The 27638-nt window shown below is 36.6% G+C and overlaps 1 protein-coding gene across 3 annotated transcripts in view; it reads right to left on the bottom strand.

The window, feature by feature from the left end:
* AFF4 (ALF transcription elongation factor 4) overlaps positions 1-27638 on the bottom strand; it is a 93846-nt gene that overhangs the window by 46902 nt on the left and 19306 nt on the right. For 2 of the 3 annotated variants that reach the window (XM_024747618.1, XM_024747620.1), the window contains exons 2-6: positions 16690-16781; positions 16094-16220; positions 13138-13932; positions 11148-11192; positions 6967-7053 (exon numbers count right to left, since the gene is read on the bottom strand). In XM_024747618.1, the coding sequence (XP_024603386.1) occupies positions 6967-7053; positions 11148-11192; positions 13138-13932; positions 16094-16216 (1050 nt within the window). In that variant the 5' untranslated portion in view covers positions 16217-16220; positions 16690-16781. The remainder of the gene's footprint in view (positions 1-6966; positions 7054-11147; positions 11193-13137; positions 13933-16093; positions 16221-16689; positions 16782-27638) is intronic. The other variant, XM_024747617.1, reaches the window with a different exon arrangement.

Here is a 27638-nt window from a genome sequence, read left to right as displayed (position 1 = left end):
TAGGAAGAAATAATATCAATTCTACACAAACTATTCCAGAAAATGGAGAAGAGGGAATAATGTGCCAACTCATTCCATGAGGTCAGCATTACTCTGATACCAAAGCCAGACAAAGACAACAAGAAAAGAAAATTACAGACCAGTATCCCTCAGGAACATAGGTGCAAAAATTCTGAACAAAATTTTTTTTGAAAATCGAATTCAACACTACATAAAGCAGATAATACATAATGACTAAGTAGAGTTTTTACCAGGAAATGTAATGTTGATTTAAAAATTTAGAATTAACCAATGTAGTCACCATTTCACAGACAAAAAAAAGGAAAATCCTCTGACTATATCAATAAATTCACATAACACATTCAAAAAATCCAAAATTCATTCCTGATAAGAACCCTCAGGTAAATAAAAATAGAAGGGAACTTCCTCAACTTAATAAATGACAGCAGGCTTCCCTGGTGGTGCAGTGGTTAATGCAGGGGACACGGGTTCGATCCCTGGAATCTGCCTGCCAATGCAGGGGACACGGGTTCGATCCCTGGTCTGGGAAGATCCCACATGCTGCTGAGCAACTAAGCCCGTATGCCACAACTACTGACCCTGCGCTCTAGAGCCCGCGAGCCACAACTACTGAGCCTGCATACCACAACTACCAGAGCCCACGTGTGTAGAGCCCATGCTCCGCAACAAGAGAAGCCACTGCAATGAGAAGCCTGCACATTGCAATGAAGAGCAGCCCCCGCTCGCCGCAACCAGAGAAAGCCCATGCGCAGGAACGAAGACCCAATGCAGCCAAAAAACAAGAAGATCCAGTCACAAAAGACCACATGTTGCATGACTCTATTTATATGAAATGTCCAGAATAGGCAAATCTACAGAGATATAATGTAAGATTAGTGGTTGCCTAGAGGCTGGGGGGTGGGGAGTAGGGTTGGAGAAAACAGGAGGGTGACTGCTAAAGGGTACAAGGTTTCGTTCTGGGGTGATGAAAATGTTCTAAAATAATTGCGGTGATGGTTACACAACTCTAAATATACTAAAACCCAGTGAATTGTACATTTTAAATGGATGAACTGTATGGTATGTATATTACATCTCAATGAAATAGTCACCGAAAAAAAGGAAAAGTAGCTATTAGCCAGAATTACAAACTTATATTCAAAGTCTTCTGATAAACTCAAGCTTTAACTTACAATTAAGAAAGAAGTATGGCTATTAAATAATATAAGAGACAGAATATTAAAAAATAATTATTTAACCCAAAAGGATCTCAAGAAAGGGAACAAAGAAAGAAAAAGCTGATGGGACAAATAGAAAACAAGTAGCAAATGGAATATTTAAAGCCTACAACACTAATGATTACATTAAAGGGAAATCTTTTTTTTTTTTTTCCCCTGTACGTGGGCCTCTCACTGCTGTGGCCTCTCCCGCTGCAGAGCACAGGCTCCGGACACACAGGCTCAGCGGCCATGGCTCACGGGCCCAGCCACTCCACGGCATGTGGGATCCTCCCGGACCAGGGCACGAACCCGCGTCCCCTGCATTGGCAGGCGGACTCTCAACCACTGCACCACCAGGGAAGCCCCAAGGGAAATCTTTTGAATGTGCCAAGATTACACACTACATGGGCAGAGTAAATAAAAAATCAAGACCCAATTATATGCCACCTATAAAAAATTCACTTTAAATATAAAGGCCCAAAAAGATTAAAAATAAAAGAATAGAAAATGTTAAACCATGTTAACCATAAATTCTTAAAAAGCTGGAGTGGCTTTTATATGAATATCAGACAAAAGAGAGTTGATTGTCAAACTAAATAGCACAGCAAAAGGAACCATAAACAAAATGAAAAGACAACCTACAGAATGGGAGAAAATATTGCAAACAATGCGACCAGCAAGGGCTTAATTTCCAAAATATACAAATAACTCATATAACTCAACAACAAAAAAACAAACAACCCAATCAAAACATGGACAGAAGACCTAAATAGGCATTTCTCCAAAGAAGACATACAGATGGCCAACAGGCACATGAAAAGATGCTCAACATTGCTGATTATTAGAGAAATGCAAACCAAAACTACAATGAGGTACCACCACACCCTGGTCAGAATGGCCATCATTAAAAAGTCTACAAATGGGGACTTCCCTGGTGGCACAGTGGTTAAGAATCTGCCTGCCAATGCAGGGGACACGGGGTGAGCCCTGGTCTTGGGAAGATCCCACATGACGTGGAGCAACTAAGCCCATGTGCCACAACTACGGAGCCTGTGCTCTAGAGCCCGTGAGCCACATCTACTGAGCCCACATGCCACAACTACTGCAGCCCACGTGCCCAGAGCCTGTGCTCTGCAACAAAGAGAAGTCACTGCAATGAGAAGCCCGCACACCGCAACAGAGTAGCCCCCTCTCACTGCAACCAGAGAAAGCCCGCACACAGCAACAAAGACGCAACACAGCCAAAAAATAAATTAATTAATTAATTTTTAAAAAGTCTACAAATAACAAATGCTGGAGAGGGTGGGGAGAAAAGGGAACCCTCCTATACTGTTGGTGGGACTGTAAGTTGGTACAGCCACTATGAAAAACAGTGTGTAGGTTACTCAGAAAACTAAAAATAGAATTATCATATGATCAAAATAAACTTCAGAACAAGCATTAATACCAGACACATACAGGGAAATCTTATAATGAAAAAAAGAGATCAATTCATCAGAAAGACACAGAAATCCTAAATGTATATGTACCTAAGGACAAAGCTCCAAAATACATGAGCCCAAAAGGGACAAAACTGAAGGGAAACATACAAAACCACGAATACAGATGCAGATGTCATCACTCTCCTTTCAGTAACTGAGAGGACAAGTTGATAGAAAGTCAGTAAAAATATAGATGACTTAACCACTCTCAACCAACCATATCTAATTGACACATATAGGAACATATTGTGTCTGGTGCCCATGGAAGAGTCACCAAGAGAGATCATTTACTAGGCCTTAAAACATTTGAATAAATTTAAAAGGACTGAAATTCTACAGTATATATTCTCTGACAAGAATATAAATAAATTAGAAATCAGTAACAGAATAATATGTGGAAAATCCTCAAATACTTGAAAATAAAACTACCTATTTCTGGGCTTCCCTTGTGGCACAGTGGTTGAGAGTCCGCCTGCCGATGCAGGGGACACGGGTTCGAGCCCCGGTCCGGGAAGATCCCACATGCCGCGGAGCAGCTGGGCCCGTGAGCCACGGCCGCTGAGCCTGCGCGTCCAGAGCCTGTGCTCCGCAACGGGAGAGGCCACAACAGTGAGAGGCCCGCATACCAAAAACAAAAAACAAAAAAAACCCCTACATATTTCTAAATAAAACAAAGAAGAAGTCACATAGGGAATTAGGAAATATTCTGCACTGAATGATAATAAAAACACAATATATCACCATTTGTGAGGTACATTTAAAACAGGGCTTAGAGGGAAACTGATAGTTTTATATACTTAAAACAAGAAATGTTTACAATCTATGATCTAAGCTTCCAACTTGAGAAATCAGGAGAAAAGCAAATGAAACCCAAAATAAGTAGAAAGGGACTTCCCTGGTGGCGCAGTGGTTAAGAATCTGCCTGCCAATGCAGGGGACACAGGTTTGATCTCTGATCCGGGAAGATCCCACATGCCGCGGAGTAACTAAGCTCGTGCGCCACAACTACTGAGCCTGCGCTCTAGAGCCTGCGTGCCACAGCTACTGGAGCCCATACACGTAGAGCCTGTGCTCCGCAACAAGAGAAGCCACTGCAATGAGAAGCCCCACGCACTGCAACGAAGAGTAGCCCCTGCTCACTACAACTAGAGAAAGCCCACGTGCAGCAACAAAGACCCAACGCAGCTATAAATAAATAAATAAAAATTTTTAAAAAAGAATCTTCAAAATAAGTAGAAAGAAGAAGATAATCACAGTAAAAGCAAAAATCAAAGAAACAGAAAACTGAAAAAAACTAAAAGATGGTTCTTGGAAATGACCAACAAAACTGAAAAAGGTCTAGCTAGACAAATCAAGGAAAACAAAAAGAAAAACTACAAATCACCAATAGCAGGGAAAAAAGTACTTCACTATATATCTTACAGACATTAAATAGTAAGTATAGATTATAAATAACTGTGCCAATAAATTTGACTGAAACGAACAAAATTACCAAAACTGACATAAGAAGAAATCGAAAATCTGAATAGCTCTATATTTAATAAAGAAATTTAATTTGTAATTTAAAACCTTCCAATATAGAATACTAGGGGTACAGACAGCTTCACTGATTAATTATATTAAACATACAGGGAAGAATTAATACTAATATTTCACAAATTATTTCAGAAAGTAGAGATGAAGGGAACATTTCTTTGCTCCTTTTAAGAAGCCAGCACTATCCTGATATCAAACCAAAGACATTATTAGAAAAAAACAAAACAAAACTACAGTCATCACCCACCCAACTCTGGCATCACCACAACCACCACACACACACACACACACACACACACACACACGGCAAAGGCCAAAGTTTGAACTGATATTTCAAAGAGAAGAATGGCCAATAAGCTCATAAAGAGGTTCAACACCATTAGTCATAAGGGAAATACAAATTAAAATCAATATGAGATACCTCTACATGCCCACTAAAATGGCTAAAACTAAACAGAATGACAATAGAAAATGTAGGCAAGGATGTAGAACAAATGAAACTATCATACACTGCTGGGAAATGGGAGTGGGATAAGGTAGGAGTGTGATACAATCAATTTAACACACACTTAACACATGACCCAGCAATTCTACTTTTTTCCATATGACTCAGTATTTACCCATAAGAAAATATAAACACAGAAATGACTGTTAGTGAATGTTTATAAATACTTAATTCTTAATAGCCCAAATCTAGAAACAACCCAAATGTTCATCAACAGGTGAATGGATAAATAAATTTTGGTATTTTCATACAACAGAAATAAAAATGAACTATGAATAAAAAGGAAAAAATTACTGATATATTCAAGAACATGGAAGAATTCCAAAAGTATATACTGAGCAAAAGAACACAAATAAATATGCCAAAAAAGTATACACTGTATGGAGTACATTTATATGAAATTCTAGAAAAAGCAAAACTTACCTATAGCAACATAAAACAGGTCAGCCATTGTGTGCGACCAGTGGTGGGGGTGAGGGGGACTGGAAAGTAACTTGAGGGAACTTTGTGGGGTGACAGAAATGTTCTAATTCTTGATTAACGTGGTGGTTACACAGGTGCATATGTGTATCAAAACTGAGGCTGTACATTAAATATATGTGCATTTTTTATGTGTAAACAAAGTTGACTTAAGAAAGTAAATGAGTGGTATGGCACACATATAGGCAGATGTGAGTGATATACCTCACATCACTTACAAAAATAAACTGGGCTAAATATAAACAAAGAAAACAAAACTGCAATCACATTAAAGGAAAAATAAGAAGATATGTTTGTGATCCTGGAGAAGGAAAAGCTTTCTTTAACAAGACATTAAAAAGCAAAAGCTTTATAGAAGAAAAAGATAAATTTATTCATCAAAATTAAAGTCTTCTAGACCATAAAACTTAAAAGGGCTCTAACTGGGAGAAACATTTGCAGTATATGGAACAAATTATTTGAATCCAGAATTCAAACAACACAAAACAAAAAAAGAAATTCTGCTGAAACTTATTCAGTGAAAGATGTAGCCCAAAAGGCAGAGGAAATAGGCCAATTCATCCACATAGAAGTTAAATGGACTAAAGATGATGAAGCTCACTAGCAGTCTAGGAAATGGAATGCCATTTCCCACTCAAAAGACTGGTACTTAAAATAACAAATAGTGCTGTGCATGTAAGGAATAATAGAGAATACAAGTGGGAGTACTGACTAGTACAATCACTATGGAGGGGATTTGAGAGAATATATTAACTATATACCCTCAATATCCAACAACTATACTTCTTGCTCTTTACACAAAAGAAACTCATATGCACACAAGAAGGCATGAACAAAGTTATCCACTATGGCAATGTTTACAATTTAACTTGGCAACAAGTTAAATACCAATGGGAAATGGCTAAATAAAGTAAGATATACTTATAAAATGGATGCAGTTAAAAGAACTGAAATACCTCTATATGTAATATATTATCTATATATAATCTCTCTCTCTCTCTCTCTCTATATATATATATATATATATACACATAAAATAACATGAAAAAGTCTCTAAGACCTATTGCTGACTGATGAAAAATACAGTAGACTGTATCTGTACAGAAATTAAACAAATGAGAAAATGCAAGTATGTAACAATTACATTACATGTGTATGTAAATGTATATGAAAAGACTTATAAACGTATGTATGAAGTAGCTCTGGTGAGATGTAGGAGACAGAATATGGGGAAGACTATTATTAGGGGTCCTGCCCAAACTTTCACAAGGAGAATATATTTTTGCATTATTTGTATAAGTATAAATTAATGTAAAAAAACCAAATCTGCTGATTTTAGATGAGCTTGGAACTGTTGTCTGAGGAACCTTTACCATATGACGTAAGTATGGTTGTTGTGTCTTCTGGAAAGGAGTTCCTCATACAAACAGTTTGGGAAGTCCTTATCATCTGTGGCCTAGAATATCATAATAGTTTGCAACAAACATTGATAGCTTCTAAGTCTCTTTCCCATGTTGCCTTCAAAGATTTTCCAAGTATCTCTCAATCCAAGTTAATCTCGATTCTATGTTCTAGTTTTATTTTCTTCATAGTAATATCACTATCCAAACTTACCTATTTATTCACTTATTTATTATCTATCTCCCACTAGAATGGGAATGGCAAGATAATTCTGAATTCACATGATTTTAGTCAAGCCATTTAGAGTTTTCTTACAGTATATAGACACACTTCATTTACTTACCTTAGTTGGAAAAGGAAATTTGGAAGGTTCGGTTTTGCATGGTGTATGAATAGCCGTTAGAGGGGGAGGCCATGAATGCGTCATCTCCTGAAATGTAATTATTACAGTTTGTTTTCAAGCAGGTCAAGGATAAAAATTACACAGCTAAAAACCAGATTTGTATTATAAATGCTGGTTTCGTGATTGCTCCTCCAAAAGTATACATATTTAATCAATCAATATTAATTAAGCACAGTGTGTGCAAGGCACTATGTATGGGGTAGGTAATAGGAAGATAAACAGTTGACACTCTCTAGCTTCAAGGAGCTTAGAGTTAAGATGGTAAGACCTGTGAACAGTTATAGAAATCAGCCTGTAATCAAACACAAGGCTAGTAAAATGCTACTGAGGAAGAGCTTGCTGTGGGAGTGGGAGGAAGGGATTAACAGTAAGAAAAGCAGCCAGCATTTACTGCGTACCTTTAATGGGCCAGATACTGTTATTTTACATGTTTGTAACTCAACTGGTCATCATAATGACATTATGAAGTAGATACCGTTATTATCCTGACTCTATGTAGGACAAAACTGAAGCACAGAGATTAAGTTATTTACTCCAGGTCACACACTTAGTAAGTAATGGATGCAGAATTTGATCCTAGGTAGTCTGGCTACAGAGCCCATTCACTGAAAGGAAATTTTGGTCAGGTGGAGGAAATAAGAAGAGAGCTATCAAAAGCACACAAGGAGGAAGACAGACAAGAAAGGCCATAGGTCTGATTTTATTCGATGCCTTCTGTCTAATCATATGCCAAGTATGTCCAAGTAGAGGTTTGGATATAATCACAATGTATATGTTAGAGAAGCAGGAGAGAGAGAGGTATCAGAATAAGGAGGGAGTGTTTTATCTCTGGCATTTAGTTCAAAGTAAGCCATCAAGTAGTCTGAGAAAATACAATAAATTAAAGGTGATATAACTTTTAGGAATTTACCCTATAGCTATACCCACACAGTTATGTAAAGATACATATTCAAGGGGTTCACACTTTTAAAAAATGAAAACAACCTAAATATCCAACAACAAAGGATTAGATTACCAGACATTCATACAATGGAACACCAAGCAGACAGAAAAATGAGAAAGCTACCTACTGAAATAAAATGATATCCACAGTTACTGTTAAGTGGCAAATACAAATCATAGTGTATATCCTCGTAAATGCTTATCGATGAAAAAATCTCTGGAAGACAGTTAACAGTGGCTACCTCTGGACAACAGAATGACTGAAGGAGGAAGAGACAAGGGCACTTGATGCAGCTTCTACCACTTGAATCTTCTGAAACAGCCACCTGCACTAAACTTGCTCTTTATCCTCTTACAAGGCTTTATTTTTTAATAGCATTTCACTTTCTGAAGTAATTGTATATAATTGATTATTTCCTACATCCTGCTCGAGAATGTCAGCTCAAAGGATGCAACACTATCACTATTATCACCACTATGTGCCTAGTGCTTGACACACAGTAGGTACTCAATTAGTAAGCTTTGAATTAATACATCATTTTTTACAATAAACATATATTACTTTTAGATTAGAAAAACTTTTTTTCCTTTAAGTTTGTGATGGGGTTCCCAGAAACAATATGACTACAAATATCAAGAAAACATGAAGGGGGACTTCCCTCGTGGCACAGTGGTTAAGAATCCACCTGCCAATGCAGGGGACACGGGTTTGATCCCTGGTCTGGGAAGATCCTACATGCCGCGGAGCAACCAAGCTCGTGCGCCACAACTACTGAGCCTGCGTTCTAGAGCCCATGCACTCTAGGGCCTGTGTGCTGCAACTACTGAAGCCTGAGCACCTAGAGCCTGTGCTCTGCAACAAGAGAAGCCACCACAATGAGAAGCCCGCACACCACAATCAAGAGTAGCCCCTGCTCGCCACAACTAGAGAAAGCCTGCATACGGCAACAAAGACCCAACACAGCCAAAAAAAAAAGAAGAAGAAGAAAAAAGAAAACACGAAGGGAATGTAGACCTGAACTTCCTTGCACGCTGTACGTAGGGAAGGGAAAAGAAACAGAAACTCATATGCCCCAGGTTTTCAATGTTGGCATTTTACACCTCAAATACCAAAATACTCTCAATAGAAAATCTATTTAACTCCCTACCATCAAATGACTGAGCACCTATTACACCCAAGGCCACGTGCCAAGTCCTGCATATACATAAAATGTAGAATAAATGGTCAGTAACATCAAAGATATAATTAAATATAAGAAAATCTAAGATTTCTTCCAGGTATTAAAGTGCCATGCATTTTTGAGGATTTAGGAGTAAAGATATATGCTCCCTTAAACTTTTTATGTACATGGCAACTGAAAAATGAATGCAATACGAGTTATCACTGTAGTCTGATGGCCTGATACAGGGGGAATAAGTATTTCAGTGGGATTCTAAGAAAAAACAGAATCTATGTATAACTGAAGAGGAAGGAGAAACACATTCCATGAAAGTTTACTTTACAAAGATGAAAGAGCAAGAAAGTGTATGGCTTAGGGAAACCAGTTTGGCAAAGTGGTCAATCAATAGTGCGAGAGGGTGAAACTGGCCTGTGGACAGCCTAACATTTAAAATGTTAAATTTGCACACTATTCTTTCTAGGGGCCTTAGAGAGCCACTGAAAACTTCTAAGAAGGATATCATTTTATGAAGACAAAGGATTAAAGCAAAGAATGTGGCAGCAATACAGAAGACAGATGAGCAGGGAGACTCTGAAGACAGAAAGGCAGAGTGAGGACTGTATATTACAATTACTGAAGCTCAAAGTGGCAGAAATGGAAATGAAGGAATGAACATTTTCAAGGAATTTTCAAAGTCTACATGAAGTTTTTGTGATTAAATAGAACATGAGAGAAAGAAGTGGAAAATAACTAGGATTCTACACTTATAAGCAAGGGAGAATGGAGATACTACTAACAGAAGTTAACTCTGATAAATATGGCTTTAGACATGTTGAGTCTGAAGAAGCAGGGAGAAATCCAAATGGAGACCCAGCTAAGAAGCAATTAAGAGACACAAACCAAAACCCAAAGGAGGCCAAAGCAGGAAAGACTGAATAGCTGTCTAACAGATAAATCCCAAAGGATGGAGGAAAATCACATCAAAGAGGAGAAAGAAAAGAGGAGAGGCTAGACAATGCACCATATTTAAGAGATAAGAGAAGACACAAGTGTTCCCAAAGGGCAGAGAATGTGAGACAAGAAAGGTGTGCGGAAAATAAGAACAGTGAAGCACAACAGTCAAGGAAGAAAGAATGATGTTTTCTGAAGAAAAAAATAAAAATTCTTCAAAACAGCAGAAAGAACTCAAATGAAGCCTCTGATGACATGGAAGATAATGACCTTGGAGAAACAAGTTCAGCAGAATGGTAGAAGTAAAAGAGATTTTAGCAAGCTAAAGGAAGGAAGGAGAAAATAAAGTGGAAGCAGCCAATGCAAGTAGTCTTTCAAAAGTATCCATAGTGAAATACAAGTACAGACACAAAAATTCAAGAGTGTACACAAAAAATACAATTAATATGTAACTAATGCTTTTTGTCTATTGAGCCAAAAGCAGTCACTGTCACTCAGTTCACTGGACTTTCTCTTCTTCCAAAGGACAACGTTTTCTTTTCCCAACAGAAGAATGTACTCTTTGGTCATGTGTCAAGTTTAAACATATTCCATTAAACACTCAAAATGTGTAGTATTCAGAGAAGATCTTTCATCGTAGGATTTGACCAGTATATACAGATGAACTACAAAGCAAGCTATTTTCAACACAATGGTTTGACTGATAACTACTGAGATTTTTAGTACTTCAAATTATTAACCGATAAACCTGAGAAGTTTATATTTGGTTTCTTCCTCTTTTCAAAGCAAGCTGTTAAGACTAGAGTTTGTTTTTACTTACAAAACAAAAAAACAAACCAAAAAACCCCAGCTTTTTGAGGGCAAATAGTAAACAAACCAAGTGATTTAGAACTTAAGTATGAATATAAGTAGAACAGAGTCAATTATTTTTGATGGCCATAATCAGGTTATACATGTAAGCAATCTGCTGCAGTTTCAGATACTTTGTGAAATACAAAGGGAAGGAGGGTAAGAGGGTAGCAAAGCATCATAATTAAAGAGACTAAAACTATTTTTAAAAAAACTTACTTTAAGAATTTCATCCACACAGCTCACATCACCAGAAGCAGATGCCTAAAGAAAGAGGAAAAGAAACACACATTAGATATGGAGTCATTTCTTATTAGATTTTCATTATTTGTTGCACAGCTTTAAAATTATTAGAAATGAGATTTAAATTAAAGGCATATTTAGTATCTCACTACTCTAAGTCAGAACACTAATTAGAATCTTTGGACTAATTTCCTTAAATACAAATTTTCAAGCACTAAAAAAATTTTAATCACCAAGCTGTACATGACTGGAAGAACTTTATATTTTAAAAAAGTTTTTTAATTAATTAATTTATCTTTGGCTGCGTTGGGTCTTCGTTGCTGCGCGCAGGCTTTCTCTAGTTGCGGCGAGTGGGGGCTGCTCTTCGTTGAGGTGCGCAGGCTTCTCATTGTCGTGGCTTCTCTTGTTGCAGAGCACGGGCTTGAGGCACGCAGGCTTCAGTAGTTGGGGCAGGCGGGCTCAGTAGTTGTGGCGCACGGGCTTAGCTGCTCCGCGTCATGTGGGATCTTCCCAAGACCAGGGCTCTTGGGAAGGAAAGTCCCAAGATAAGATTCCTTAAAAAAAAATTTAAGGACTTTCCTGGTGGCGCAGTGGTTAAGAGTCTGCCTGCCAATGCAGGGGACATGGGTTCGAGCCCTGGTCCGGGAAGACCCCACATACCACGGAGCAACTAAGCCCCTGCGCCACAACTATTGAGCCTGCGCTCTAGAGCCCATGTGCCACAACTACTGAGGCTACACGCCTAGAGCCCACGCTCCAAAACAAGAGAAGCCACCACGATGAGAAGCCCATGAACTGCAATGAAGAGTAGCCCTCACAGCAACAAAGACCCAACGCAGCCAAAAAAGGTATCTTATCTCTCTTACACTTGGATTAGAAATAATTTTTAAACTGTACTTTTTTCAGGTGAACAATTTGTCAAAAATTTAAAAGCTGGTTTATATACAACATATACCATGGTACTGAGATCATCATTTCACATAAATAACAAACAGAATAAAACCAATATTATTGAAAGATTAGTTGTCTGGAACATGCTGGACATTTTACATAGTATTTCTTAAATCTCGAAAGTTAATTTTATTCTGAAGTACAAACAGGAACTGGAGAGCTACAGTGAAGTCTTAACTCTAAGGATCATGTTATATTGTTTGAAGAAAGAACAAGTTACCACTTTACTGTTCTCTTGAGAGGAGTAATTAGATGACAAATGCTACAAACAATGAGTTTCCCAAGGCCACAAAAAAGATTTTAAAATGTCCTTAAGACAGCATTTTACCTATTCCTGATCCCTTCCCCCACCGTTTTAAGCTATGATTTTCAGCTACTGATATTACTTAAAATATTTTTTATTGCAAAAACTAGACTAAAAGATAAAAAGTCAGCTGTTTCACAACGAATGCTCACTCCTTTGGTTATTCTGAATAGCATGTTTTGGTACATAGTTATAACTACTGTAAATTTCAAACCACCACTATGCCTGGAGCAGCTGCCTCAAACCTTTAAGTGTAACCAGAGAAAAGGATCATGGCCTCCAAAACATAAAACATTACTATCTTCATGTACCCAAAAAAGTTCCAACATTCACTGCAACGAACCATGCCCACATCTCATTGATGAGTATCACAATGAGAAGAGAAGTAATTTTTTTTAAAACAAAAGAACACAAGATGTATTATTCCATAAAATCAAAACGAGGAAATCTAAGGTATTGACAGACCATGTTTTAATTCTGTAACTGACTTGTCATTTTAATATTTGAGAACAATGAATGACATTTTCTCTACTGCTCAAGAGGGGTAGCTAAGAGCTCTACAGATTCACTTGGGAGTCAATCACAAGTCTTTCCTTAAACTTTTACATTCCTTACTATTAAGACAAAGAGACAGTTCAAGTTCAAACATAATTTCAGGGTGAATTGCTTCATATAGTTACAATGTTAAAAAGCTCTAAATGTGTGACTTACATCCAATGGTTGGGAAGGTATTTTCAGCTTGGTGAGATGAGCTTTGCTGCTGGGCTTTAGTTCAGTCATACTGTTGCCATGAGATTGGCTGCTGTAGTGTTCAGAGGACAGTTTTGGTTCCATGGATTCCTGTCCATCCATAGGCCGCACATAGGCAGTGGGTTTCTGTAACATTGAACTGGACTTTGACATCAATGAAGGCGGGAAAGACTGATTTGAGTGCTGCCCACTTGAAAAAGGTACTCGGGAAGGAGAATCCCAGTTTGCATCAGGGTCCCGAGGTGATTTGGAACGTTGATGTTCCTTGCTATGGTGATCATTCCCATGAGACCTGGAATGACTGGAGCTTAATGAAGAAACAGCCTGGGGTTTTCCAGGGCTGGAAGAGCGTGATTTGGAGTGTTCTGATCCATGCTGGCCTTTTTTCCGGCTACTGCTCCCACCACTGCTGTATGAGTCACGGTCATGCCTCTGGCCACTGCTATTAGCGCCACTGCTGGCACCTGCACTGGCCCGCTGGCTACTGTGTCCACTCTGTAAGCCTGAGGACCGTTTCTGAGACTGAGAAGTGCTGGGTGCAGGTCCTACTGGAGTCCATTTGCTACTCTGATGAGAGGTCCCATGTCTCTGTTCAAAGAAATTTGGGTTAGATTTTTCATCTGCTGTCGGTGGTACTGTAGGCTTGGGAATTGCAACAAGCTTTGGTATAGATCTGTCTCCTATGAAATCCTTCATTTCATCGTAATTTCCAAGCATACTCTGAATACGACTTGACAGCTTATCTTCTTTGCTAGTCTACAAAAAAAATTGTAAAATAAAATTATAAAATTAGCAAAACTAGAAATAAAAGATGCTTCTAAACTAACTTCACAAACTTCAAATGGAATGGAACTTTTCAAAAGGAAGTCTCATCTCATATCTTAAGGTTAAAAATCTCAAAACAAACTCCAAATATATACATTTTTTATGATAAAAAAATGAACTGAAAGTGAAAAACCTTCATGTTAAAACACAAATATCCTAGAGGACACTGAGAAATATACACAATAGACTACAGGAGATTTTTTTAAAATCCAAATTCACCAATAAATATATTGGAACAGTAGTAAAATCTTTTGAAAAGCAGGAAAATTATGCCTTTATGTAATTAAGTTCCAAGTCACAGATTAGCCAATATGCACATTTTGGCAGTCTAGGAAAACATCATATTCCTTATAATTCAATGTTATAGTTAGAGGCAGAAATAAAAACTTAGTTAAACAAGTTATACGCAAATGACTTTTTAGAATTCCTTCTGTTACTGTAACTCAAGAAGTTAATAAAAATCAACAACAAATTAAGCATGGAAAATCCAGTAATAAAGTTTTAAATCTTGACTATTAATTCTGACCATCAAATGCTCCAACTTTTGAAGTCAATAATACATACTTTAAGTTTCAAGAATTATTCTTGAATAGTAAGGTCTAAGATGTCTACAAGCTTTAGGACTCTTTTGTATTCAAATACATGAAAGAAAAAAAGTTGACTGATTACATTAAAAGGGAAATCAAGACTTTGAAACAAACAGAAAAGCCTGAACCACCACTATTTATTTTGAGGTTGGCAGGAATCAGTAATGACTTTAGATTATTTGAAAATCAGTCTGAGAGGTAAATCTACAGCAATTTATTGACAACATCAAGATCAGACATCAAATCCAATTCATTACAATGTAACTACAAAATAAATTGTAGTATGATTCAAAGAATCTGGACCAAACTCCTGTTTTTTTTCAAAATGTCTTTTATCCCAAAGTTTTGTGTTACACTCATAAATGATGTCAGTATAACTGGCCTTCACTGGACAATCCTTATAAGCTCTGAATAAATGGCTTTTATAGAGCTCCCAAATGGTTTCTACAAACACCAAATGTTGTAAGGGTAAACACAGGATATGTCGTTACATTCATATTTCATCAGAAAAAAGTCTAACACACTCTCAATCTCATACTATAAAGCCAACAATGGTCACTAGTGCTGCAATACATAGTATTACAACTATTATACAGAGTACAAGCCTTTAAATTATAATAATACTTCCAATGAAATCCAAAGCCAAATCAAACATTAGAGAGACATTTGTGGCCACTACAGCTACAACAGTCATCAGATTCAGCGTTTTATGTAATCCCAAATCAAGTAACATGATAGTTAAAAAAAAAAAAAAAAAAAAAAAAAGCAATTAGTTCAATTTATTGAACACGTTTGATAACATGCTTTAATCTAAATTTGATATTGTTAATTAAGCATTAAACATATAGAAAATCAGAATTTAGTATATAATAACAAAAAAAGAATCAGATTGATGCTGAAGACACATTTATTCAAACTTACTAATAATCACTGAAACTTAGTAAACTAAGTAAGCAAATGGCAAGAAATAGGGAGAAACAAAAGAATCTATGAAATATTTGTCTTTGATGCTATACCGAAACAGCCAAGGAAACAGCAGACAATGCATAGTGATTCACAAACTTTTAATTTAATTCAAGGCTCAGAAAGGTGAAATGCCTGCTCAGGGTTAGTGGTAGAGCCAGTAATACAGATATGAATGTTTGAGCTACTCCAGACCATATTTCAAGAGTATAGGGTAGCAATGGGGGTAGGCGTGGGGGGTTGTGAGGATGACATTAGGGTACTAGTGATGCTGTAGTTCTTGATTTGGGTACTAATTATGTGAGGATGCTCATGTGGTGAAAATTCTTTCATTTGTAACACTTACTTTGTGTACTTTTCTATAGTATGTTATACTGCAATGAAAAGTTTACATCAAAAAAGTATATTCTATTATGAGAAAAGGAAAAACTGTTAAAAGGTGTAACATAATAACTCTTTCTAATATAAAAACTCAAGTTTAAAAATTTTAAAAGCAAAAAATGCTATGTTACAGGGGAAAGAACATTCAACAGACAACTTACAACTTTGTATGGCTCAGCAAAGAGAGGAGAGCTAGGTGGGAAGGCGTCGTCCCCCTGCTGAATTTCTTGATTCCGCCTTTCCCGTTCTTTCATACGCAGCACATTCCGGTCTTCACGGTTCATGTTGCTATGAAGAGAAACACAACCTTTACATCACAAGAAGAAAAGGAAAAATTAAATGTTCTGTACTCATTTTGTCACTTTAACGCTTCAATCGGAGATTCCCTTTCAACTTTCAAGTAATAACAGGCATTAGTACTGAAGTTGGGTTTTGGCAACAGTTTTATCAACTAAACCAACAGTGTCTTCCACAACTATCCAGACAGGAAACATTAGCCCAGAATATTAGGATCCACCCCACTGAAATACTTAACCTTATGAATTTTTAAATGTTCTGCTAGCTAAAAGTCAACTAAAACTTCTATATTCAGAGGGAAAGTAGTACTTAAACCCATAATTCTTAATATTTCCTATAAGCCTTCTGTGGTTTCCTCTTCAGAAATCTAGCTATTCTTTGCCATTAGAGGCATACAACCCATTCCCACCTACCACCCTCTCCCCCCAGGGTCCAGTGCTTTTCTCTACTTTGCATCTACCTTATCTTGATTTCTTTTTGTCCCAAACACAGCTTCCTTGGTGTCCATCCTTATGGCAGTTTGACCTCAGCTTTGCTGTTGCTCTAGATTCCCTAAAAAACGACATTTCTGCTCTAAATACATTAATATTTCAATTAGCACCTCAATAAATGGCAAAACTGAGGCTTTCAGCAATAGAATCTAAAATTAACTTGGGTTAGTAACAGTAGTCGAAATCGTATGGAAAAAGAAAAAGTCTTTTGGGAGAAAGGGTAAATGAGGGTGTCATTCCTATAATCATGACAGTATGTTGTCATACTGTTGTCACTAAGAACAAACCAAGGAAAATAGCTTATTTATAGCAGCGGGAATTTTGGTTAAATAGATAATGAAAAATGTTGTCAACACACTCTTCCCAGGAGATAGATTTAATCATCTGTGCTGGTTATGTTTTGTTTTGTTTTGAAAGTCCTGTTGGAGGCCAAAGAGAAAAAACAGGTTATACTGTGGAGTATTTCCAGCCTTATGATTCATAAATCAAATCAAATCAGAAAATTAAAGTCAATCAAGACTGGGGGAAACTATAATCATAAAATGAGAACGGACAGCAAAACCAATATATTCTTGAGGACTTTTATAAGTACAAATAAACATTCAAAGATAAAACATCCTGATTTGCACAGTTTAATATCATGCAAATAAAGCAATTTAGTGTTTAAAAAAATGTTCTAAGTGTCCAAATGTGTATTCAAGTTCTTTCTTATATGCACAATTTTCTAATAAATTTATAAAAGAATATAAACTATTTTGAGGTTATGGAAATAGTGTGTGCTTGCTTTGGTCTCCCATCAGAACCACAAAAAGTATTTGATTCTTTCTTTAATAAATACCATAAAACATCTACACTTTGGTACTCAAAAATAAAAACAAAGAACATTTATTATCCTCCAGCACACTTGAACCAACTAATAACTATATATCACCAACAGTCAGGTTTCAAATAGACCTCTAGGGCTATGGTGCTGCAACATACAAACTTATCTGTATCTGTTAGGTCTATGTTAACGACTGATTTCCTTATGTTTCCCTAAATTTAATTCTTGAAAGATCAGAAAACAACAGAAATGCCTTATTTAAACTATGATTTAATTTTATGTATTCTACAGCACTAAAATAATCATGCAAGAAACACGTGAACATTTACTTCAAAAACGGATGATTCCCACAACAAAATTCCTCCTATAATTCAATAATAAAAAACCTTTTCTTAAACAATAAGTCATCATACTGAATACTTCCTCTTTTAAACAAGGCTGCCAAGAAGCTCATAATGAAATTAAATGATTATAAGAACTAATATTAAGTTCTATAAGCTTATAGAACTATAAGCTTATAGAACAATAACTTACATAGAGCTATATAAGCTTATAAGAACTAATATTCTAGTTGTAGCTCTTATTCTCTAATTTTTTTCTGATTTGACTTATTTTCACATCTAATATGTCAGTTCTATTTTTTTCTCCTGTGTCTTTCAACATCAGTATCTCTGCCTAAAATAAAGTTTTCCCCAAAGCAGTAATTCCAGTAATTCCACTTGAGCTGCCCTAAAATTTTTATGAAATTTAAGTATGACTCAATTTAAAATATATCTGTTTGTAGAGGCAAAACGATATTCCTCAGGACATCTGCAACTGTACTGAAACAGGATTCAGTAAAAAATAACAAATTGGTGTATCACAACAATATGTGACTACTAGATAAAAAAATTTTTAAAGAAAATTAGCAGGTAGAAAGGAGATTCTCCATCTAAGATTTTTAATTACTTAAGGTACATTGTTTAAGTACCCATCCGGTACTTATTTTAAGTTGATATATTAATGACAAATTTTTTCTTCCAGTTTTACTGAGGTATAATTAATATACAGCACTGTACAAGTTTAAGGTGTACAGTATAATGATTTGATATATATCATGAAGTGATCATAACAGTAAGTTTAGTGAACATCCATCATCTCATATAGATACAGAATTAAAGAAATAGAAAAAAATTATTTTTCTTGTGATAACTAATGATTTACTCTCAACTTTCATATAAAACATACAGCACTGTTAATTTTATTAATCATGTTGTACAGTACCTCCCTAGTACTTATTTATAACTGGAAGTGTGTACCTTTTGACTGCCTTCATCCGATTACCCGGACCCTGACCCCAACCCCCCCATCTCTGGTAACCACAAGTCAGATCTCTTTTTCTGAGTTTGTTTTTGAAGTATAATTGACCTCCAACACTATGTTAGTTCCTGTTACACAACATAGTGATTTGATATTTCTATAACATTTGAAACTGATCACCACAATGAATCTAGCTAAGATATGTCACCATACAAAGATATTACATAGTTATGACCATATTCTCCACACTGTATATTTCAAACCCTTGACTCATTTACTTTGCAGCTGGAGTTTGTACCTCTTAATCTCCCTCACCTGTTTCCTTCCTTCCCCCCAATCCCTTCCCTCTGGCAACCACCTGTTTGCTCTCTGTATCTAAAACTCTGTTTCTGCTTTGTTTGTTTTTTAAGATTCCACATATAAGTGAAATCATACAGTGTTTGTCTTTCTCTAATTTATTTCACTTAGCATAATACCTTCTAGGTCCATCCATATTGTTGCAAATTTCATTCTTTGTTATGGCTGAGTAATTTTCCATTATAAATATTTATAGATCACATCTTCTTTATCCATTCATCTACTAATGGGAACTTCAGTTGCTTCCATATCTTGGCTATTGTAAATAATGCTGCAATGAACATAAGGGTGCACATATCTCAAGTGTTTTTGTTTTCTTCAGGTAAATACCCAGGAGTGGAATTGCTGGATCATATGGCAGTTCTATTTTCAATTTTTTGAGGAATCTCCATATTGTTTTCCTTAGTGGCTGCACCAATTTACATTGCCACCAACAGTGCACAAGGGTTCTCTTTCCTCTACATCCTCCCCAACACTTTTTGTTTTCTTTTGATAATGGCTATTGTGTGTGAGGTGACATCTCATTGTGGTTTTTTTTTTTTTTTTCTTTTTTTTTCGCGATACGTGGGCCTCTCACTGTTGTGGCCTCTCCCGTTGCGGAGCACAGGCTCTGGATGTGCAGGCTCAGTGGCCATGGCTCACGGGCCTAGCCGCTCTGCGGCATGTGGGATCTTCCCAGACCAGGGCACGAACCCGCGTCCCCTGCATCAGCAGGCGGACTCTCAACCACTGCGCCACCAGGGAAGCCCCCTCATTGTGGTTTTGATGTGCATTTCCCTGATGATTAACCATGCTGAGTATCTCTCCTGTGCCTCTTGGCCATCTATAATGTTTTCCTTGGAAAAATGTCTACAGATCCTCTGGCCACTTTTCAATTGGGCTGTTTGTGTTTTTTATGTTGAGCTGTATGAGTTCTTTTACATTTTGGATATTAACCACTTATCTGACAGAGCATTTGGAAATATCTTCTCCCACTCAGTAGGCGGCCTTTTCATTTTGTTGATCATTTCCTTCACTGTGCAAAAGCTTTCTAGTTTGACACAATCCCATTTGTTTATTTTTGCTTTTGTTTCCCTTGCCTGAGGGAATATATCAAAAAATATTACTGAGACCAATGTCAAAGAGCATACTATGTTTTCTTCTAGGAGGTTTATGGTTTCAGGTCTTACATTTAAGTCTTTAATTCATTTTGAATTTATTTTTGTAGATGGTGTTAGAGAGTAGTCCAGTTTGACTCTTTTGCATATAGCTGTCCAGTTTTCCCAACACCATTTACTGAAGAGGCTGTATTTCCGTCATTGTATATTCTTGTCTCCTTTGTCATAGTTTAATTGCTCATGTACGCATGAGTTCATTTCTGAGCTCTCTGTTCTGTTCCACTGATCTATGTGTCTGTTTTTGTGCCAGTACCATACTGTTTTGATAGCTGTAGATTTGTGATATGGTTTGAAATCGGGGGACATGATACGTATAGCTTTGTTCTTCTTTCTCAAGACTGTTTTGGCCATTCAAGGTCTTTTCTATTTCCATACAAATTTTAAAATTATTTGTTCTAGTTCTGTGAAAAGTGCCACTTGTATTTTGATAGAGATTGCACTGAATCTGTACATTGCCTTGGGTGGTATGGTCATTTGAATAACATTAATTCTTTTAATTCATGAACATGTTATCTCTTTCCATCTATTTGTATCATCTTCAATTTCTTTCATCAGTGTCTTATAGTTTTCCAAATACAGATCCTTTACTTCCTTAGTTAGGTTTACTCCTAGGTATTTTATTCTTTTTGATGCAATTGTAAATAGGATTATTTTCATAGTTCATTGTTAGTGTATAGAAATGCAACAGATTTCTGTATAATAATTTTTTATCCTGCACCTTTACCAAATTCACTGATGAGCTCTAGTAGTTTTTCGGTGATGTCTTTAGAATTTTCTATTTATAGTATCATGTCACCTGCAAACAGTGACAGTTTTTACTTCTTCTTTTCCAATTTGGATTCATTTCTTTTTCTTACCTGTTTGCTGTGGCTAGAACTTCCAATACTATGGTGAATAAAAATGGCAAAAGTAGACATCCTTATCTTGTTCCTGATCTTAGAGGAAATGCTTTCAGCTTTTCACCATTATGTTGTTAGCTGCAGGCTTATCATATACAGCCTTTATTATGTTGAGGTATGTTCCCTCTAAACCCACTTTGCGGAGAGCTTTTTATCATAAATGGACACTGAATTCTGTCTGAGGCTTTTTCTGCATCTATTGAAATGATCATGTAATTTTTATTCTTCAATTTGTTAATGTGTATAACACTGATTTTCAGATGTGGAACCACCCCCTTGAACCTCTGACATAAATCCCACTTGATCATGGTGTATTATTCTTTTAATGTATTATTGAATTCAGTTTGCTAACATTCTGTTGAAGATTTTTGTATCTACATTCATCAGTGATACTGGTCTGTAATTTTCTTTTTTTGTGTTGTCTGTGTCTGTATCACGGTAATGCTGGCCTCAAAGAATGAGTTTGGAAATACTCCTTCCTTTGCAATCTTTTTGAACAGTTTGAGAATGATAGGTGTTAACTCTTCTCTAAATGTTTGGTAGGATCCTCCTGTGAAGCCATCTGGTCCTATACTTTTGTTTGTTGGGACTTTTTAATTTTTTTTTTTTTTTTGCGGTACGCGGGCCTTGCACTGTTGTGGTCTCTCCCGTTGAGGAGCCCAGGTTCCGGACGCACAGGCTCAGCGGCCATGGCTCACAGGCCCAGCCGCTCCATGGCATGTGGGATCCTCCCGGACCGGGGCACGAACCTGTGTCCCCTGCATCGGCAGTCGGACTCTCAACCACTGCACCACCAGGGAAGCCCAGGACTTTTAAAATTATTGATACAACTTCATTACTGGTAATTCGTCTGTTCATATTTTCTATTTCTTCCCAATTCAGTAAAATTCAAAAGTTTTAAATGAAATCCTAGGGACAAAAAGAAATGCAAAGAAATATCTGCAACTTTAGTTGGTTGGTTGCTGGTAAAGATAATGGTGTAGCAATTTTATTGCTACAAGACTGAACAAATAAGTAAATGTAAACATCCTGAAACTTTTAGGGAACCAGGGACCTTACTATGAGGAAACAGATACAAATATAGAGTGGAATAAGGAGAAAAAGAACCTTTGGGGATTAGGAAGTAGTACTATGAACTCATGCTTATATTAAAAATAAAATAAATTATATCTAAGTATATATACACACATATACATATATACACACACACACACATGGTATCTCTAGCTCCATCCACTGAAGAGTCTAGAAGCAGTGACAATATGGTAGCAAGAAGCACCCTCAGCAACCAAATTTTGTTTTCTAATATCATTCCCTGCTAAAATGAAATAGGACTTCTTGGGGAAATAGTGAATTCCAGAGTTACAGCAAGGAAGGTAAAAAGTGAACCTAAAGTATCTTGTTGTAACAGTAAGAAAATGCTCAAAAACAGATGGAGACATATCAAAAGGACACAAGATCCAGCTTGAAGGGGCTCTCACTGGTCAAATTTTAAAACATGAGCATCATAATAAACAAGCAACAGAATATAACAAATTGAATAAAAAAAGAATCCCTGAGAACTATACCCAATATCTTGTAAAAATCTATAATGGAATATAATCCTCAAAGAAGCCAGAATCACTATGCTGTACACCTGAAACTAACACAATATTGTAAATCAACTATACTTAAAAACAAAAGAAAAATCCCTGAGTCCGCAGAATAATAGCAAAGAATAAAATTAAAAGACAAATAAGTCAGGGAGCAAATGTACTTCTTCATAGAAGAATGCCAACTAATAAATGTAGGAGAAATGAAAGAATTAAAAAATCGCTTTTCTGCAGCCACTAAAGTAATAATTAAGGCAAAAAACATCAATGGATGCTAAAACCATTGGGTAAAAATTTGGGAGGCAATGGAATATTCAGTATCACTCCCACAGAATGTCAAGTATAAAGAAAAAATCTTTGAAGTAGAGAAGTAAACACTACCCATAATCAAGTGATCAGACTTATATCAATAATGGGGCAAACTGACATCATGGGCCTTCTAATGTGATGCACTAAAGACATATCACCACCTCAGTATTCTTCTACCTGCTAAAAATATTTAACCTGAATCTAATCACAAGTAAGCAGACAAACCTAAACTGAGAAACATTCTTCAAAACTGGCCTGGACTCTTCAAACAATGTCAGAGAACAAAAGGAGAGAGAAACAGACAGGGGCAGGCACTGGAGATTATGTCTATATTCTACATTCAAGATGACACAACAGGACTTCCCTGGTGGCACAGTGGTTAAGAATCCGCCTGCCAATGCAGGGACACGGGTTCAATTCCTTGGTCCAGGAAGATCCCACATGCCGCAGAGCAACTAAGCCTATAAGCCACAACTACTGAGCCCACATGCCACAACTACTGAAGCCTGAGCACCTAGAGCCCGTGCTCCACAACGAGAAGCCACCGCAATGAGAAGCCTACACACTGCAACGAAGAGTAGCCCCCGCTCGCCACAACTAGAGAAAGCCTGCATGCAGCAATGAAGACCCAACGCAGCCATAAATAAATAAATAAGAAAGAAAGAAAGAGGACACAACTAAATGCAATGCATGATCCTTCATACCCCAGACCCTGGATCTGAGGAGGAGAAAATGATTGTGAAGGTCATTAACGGAAAACTTGGGAAAATTTTAATATGAATGGTATTTCAGATCATCATAGCAATGTGATAACTGTATTTGTTTATGCAGGAGAAAGTCTTTGATTCTTACTTAGGACATACACAACACACAGGCTAAATGTCATCATGTTTGCCAACTCTCAAATGGTTCAATGACCGCTGGAATATATATTTATTATGTATAGATAGCATGTATATAAATAGTATGTGTGTGGAAGGTGGGAGAGACAGAGAGACAGAGAGAGAGAGATGGATAAAGGAAGGAGGGAAAGACAGAGGGTGAGGGAGGGAAAGAGTCAGGAAGAGGAGAGGGAAGAGTAGCAGCAGCAGCAATTAAATGTTCGCAGTAAAAATGTTAACAATCTAGGTGAAGGGTACACAGATGTATATTATACTTTTCTTATAGGTGTGAGATTTTTCAAAATAAAAGATGGAAGGATAAGAGTGATAAAATTTACATATTAGAGCACTATGGGTGCTTTCCAACATTTTTCAGCCTTGGGATTTACCATCAAACTGTCTCTTCTCTAGGGCTTAAAGTATTTCTCTCAGGACTAAGGTGCACCCCTGTCTCCAAATTCACACCGATATGCAATTCTCCTCAACTCCTCTGTGTCACAATTTATTACATTTCAGAAAGAAATTACATTTATTACACTGCTAGGAGGGGACAACATCCACATGCCAAGCTCAGCTCCCTAAAGTAAATGGGCATCCAAAATTTATCTAAAGCAAGATTTAATGTTTATTATTAAGTGTACTATTAACTTAATATGCAACAAGCATCCATTAAATACTTAGCATTGGGGAGAGAACAAGAAGAATTGGCCACACTAGATTAAAACTTACTATAAGCCATCACCATTATCAAAATAGCATGGTAGTGCACAGAAATGAACAAACTGATCAGTAAAACAGAGGGAAGAAATAAACCCAAAGATATATGGGATTTTAATAGTTAACAAAACCAATTCAATAATAAAATGTTTTGGGACTTCCCTGGTGGTCCAGTGGGTAAGACTCCTCGCTCCCAATGCAGGGAGTCAGGGTTCAATCCCTGGTCGGGGAACTAGATCCCACATAAATGCCGCAACTAAGAGTCAGCATGCTGCAACTAAAAGATCCTGCATGCCACAACTAAGACCCGGCCCAGCCTAAATAAATAAATAAAATTTTAAATAAATTTTTTAAATGAATGTTTTATTTAATAACAACAGTTAAAAACCATGTACTTTTCTAAGATGACAGTTATAAAACGGTGAAGACATTTCAAACTCAGCCAGAGAAAAGACAAATCCTTCAGCCCAGTAACCTCACTCGTGGGACTATATTCCACAGAATTAAAAGCACAGCCATAAGCTATGAAGATGTTTACTGCAGCACTGTTTTCAGCGGTTAAACAATTTAAGATAACTGAATGCCCAAGAACAAAGAAATGCTTAAATAAACCATTGTTTTTTAAAACAAATGAGGTAGATCATTGCCAGTTACCTTGGAGGAATTTCCATAAATGCTGTTTTGTGAGGAAAAGTAGATGCAACACAATGTATGCCATATGACTGATGACCTCATTATTTCTTTAGGGTAAACTCATAAGTAGAATTGTTAGGTGTTGAGTATATAGAAAGAATGAGATACAACTAACTCAACTAACAGCAAAATATGCCAACTACTATTCTCATAAGCTAAACACAAGAAAACTGAAATCTGAATATCCAGTTTTCACACATAATATGAAGGATGTCTCTCTATTTAGGTAAATCTTCTTTCTTGTCCCTAGTAAATATTTTGGCTGTTCTTGTAAATGTTAATAAGGAACAGTCTTCCACTTTTGTATTTTCCAACAGAGATAAACCTTTCTAAAACAATTTTTATTGAAATATAGTTATTTACAACATTGTGTTAGTTTCAGGTATACAGCAAAGGGATTCAGTTATACACATATATATATGTATATATTCAGATTCCTTTCCATTATGGGTTACTACAAGATACTGAGTATAGTTCCCTGTGCTATACAGTGGGTCCTTGCTGGTTACCTATTTTATATATAGTAGTGTGTATATTTTAAACCCAAACTCCTAATTTATCCCTCCCCCTCTTCCCCTCTGGTAACCATAAGTTTGTTTCTATGTCTGCGAGTCTACTTCTGTTTTGTAAATAAGTTCATTTGTATCATTTTTTTAGATTCCACATATAAGCAATATCATATTTGTCTTTCTCTGATGACTTACTTTACTTAGTATGATAATCTCTAGGTCCATCCATGTTGCTGCAAATGGCATTATTTCATTCTTTCTGATGGCTGAGTAATATTTCATTGTGTATATATACCACATCATCTTTATCCATTCATCTGGTGATGGACACTCAGGTTGCTTTCATGTCCTGGCTACTGTAAATAGTGCTGCTATGAACACTGGGGTGTATGTATCTTTTTGAATTATAATTTTCTCCAGATATATGCCTAGGAGTGGGATTGCTGGATCATATAGTAACTCTGTTTTTAGTTTTTTTAAGGAACCTCCATACTGTTCTTCATAGTGGCTACACCAATTTACATTCCCACCAACAGTGTAGAGGCCTCCTTTTTCAAAAGAGATAAACCTTGATGGGTCTGTTTTTCCAATTACACAAGTAATACTCGCTCTTTGCTCAAAAACTCTAATATGATTAACGTAAAGTAGAAAGTAGAAGTCACCAATAGTTTCAGGGAAGTGAAACTTCCCTTTAGTTTTGCAAAGAGTCACACATTAGTCGTGTAGAAAACTGTTACACATACAGTTCTTATTTCATTTAGTAAGTAATGAACATAGTTCCATATCAATACATATGAATTTTCATTCTTTGATTGACTGCATAGTATTCATTTAGCCAGAAAGCCTGATAGCTAGGTTGTATCCAGAATTTAGGATGATAAACATTATAATGATTGTGTGTGTGTGTGCACATGTGCACCCGCACACTATTTCAGTTTCAGATAAATTTCTCCACGTGAAATTGCTGAGTCAAAGGATATATGCTATACCATTTTAACGTATATCACTAAACTGCTTTTTGAAAAGATGTGTTAACTGACAGCGCCCCAATGGAGTATGAAACTGCCCTTTAACCATGCCATTTTCAATCCCAGGCATTATGAGTCTTTTTAAATTGTGCCACCAATCTAAGAAGTAAAAAAAAAAAATTATTCCAACGTTGTTTATTTCATTCATTCAACAAATACATGAGCCTGTCTACTATGTCTAGGTACTGTCTTAGGAGCCAGAGATAAAACACGGAGAATGACTCATGGTCTTTGACCTTATAAAGCTCATAGTCAACTGCTTTCTAGTCAATTTCTCCGATAGTTAAACCACACATCTTTTTCATGTCCTACTTAGCCATTCATATTTCTTCTCCTGTGAACTGCCTATTTACATCTTTTGCCCATTTTTCTATTAAAGTGATAATCTTTTGATTATGTAATAACTACGCTTTCCCAACCTGCCCTATATCTTAGCTGAGGAATATAAGGTTAGGACTAAATCTTATGCTAAACTGCATCCTAATTCTACTGACCACCTCCTTCAAGTCGTCTGCCTCCTCTTTCAGGACCACTCCCAAACTACGGGAAGGCCATGCCTAAACTCTCCTCAATCTAAGATGCAAACTTCACACTGTGGTTTTCAAGGTTTGTCAATGCTCTCTCCAAGTCTCTTGATTTGTTTCTGACTGGCTC

The sequence above is a fragment of the Neophocaena asiaeorientalis genome, unplaced genomic scaffold, assembly GCF_003031525.2.
Source record: "Neophocaena asiaeorientalis asiaeorientalis breed wild unplaced genomic scaffold, Neophocaena_asiaeorientalis_V1.1 scaffold599, whole genome shotgun sequence".
NCBI lineage: Eukaryota > Metazoa > Chordata > Mammalia > Artiodactyla > Phocoenidae > Neophocaena > Neophocaena asiaeorientalis.
This window is presented reverse-complemented; position numbering and strand designations above follow the sequence as displayed.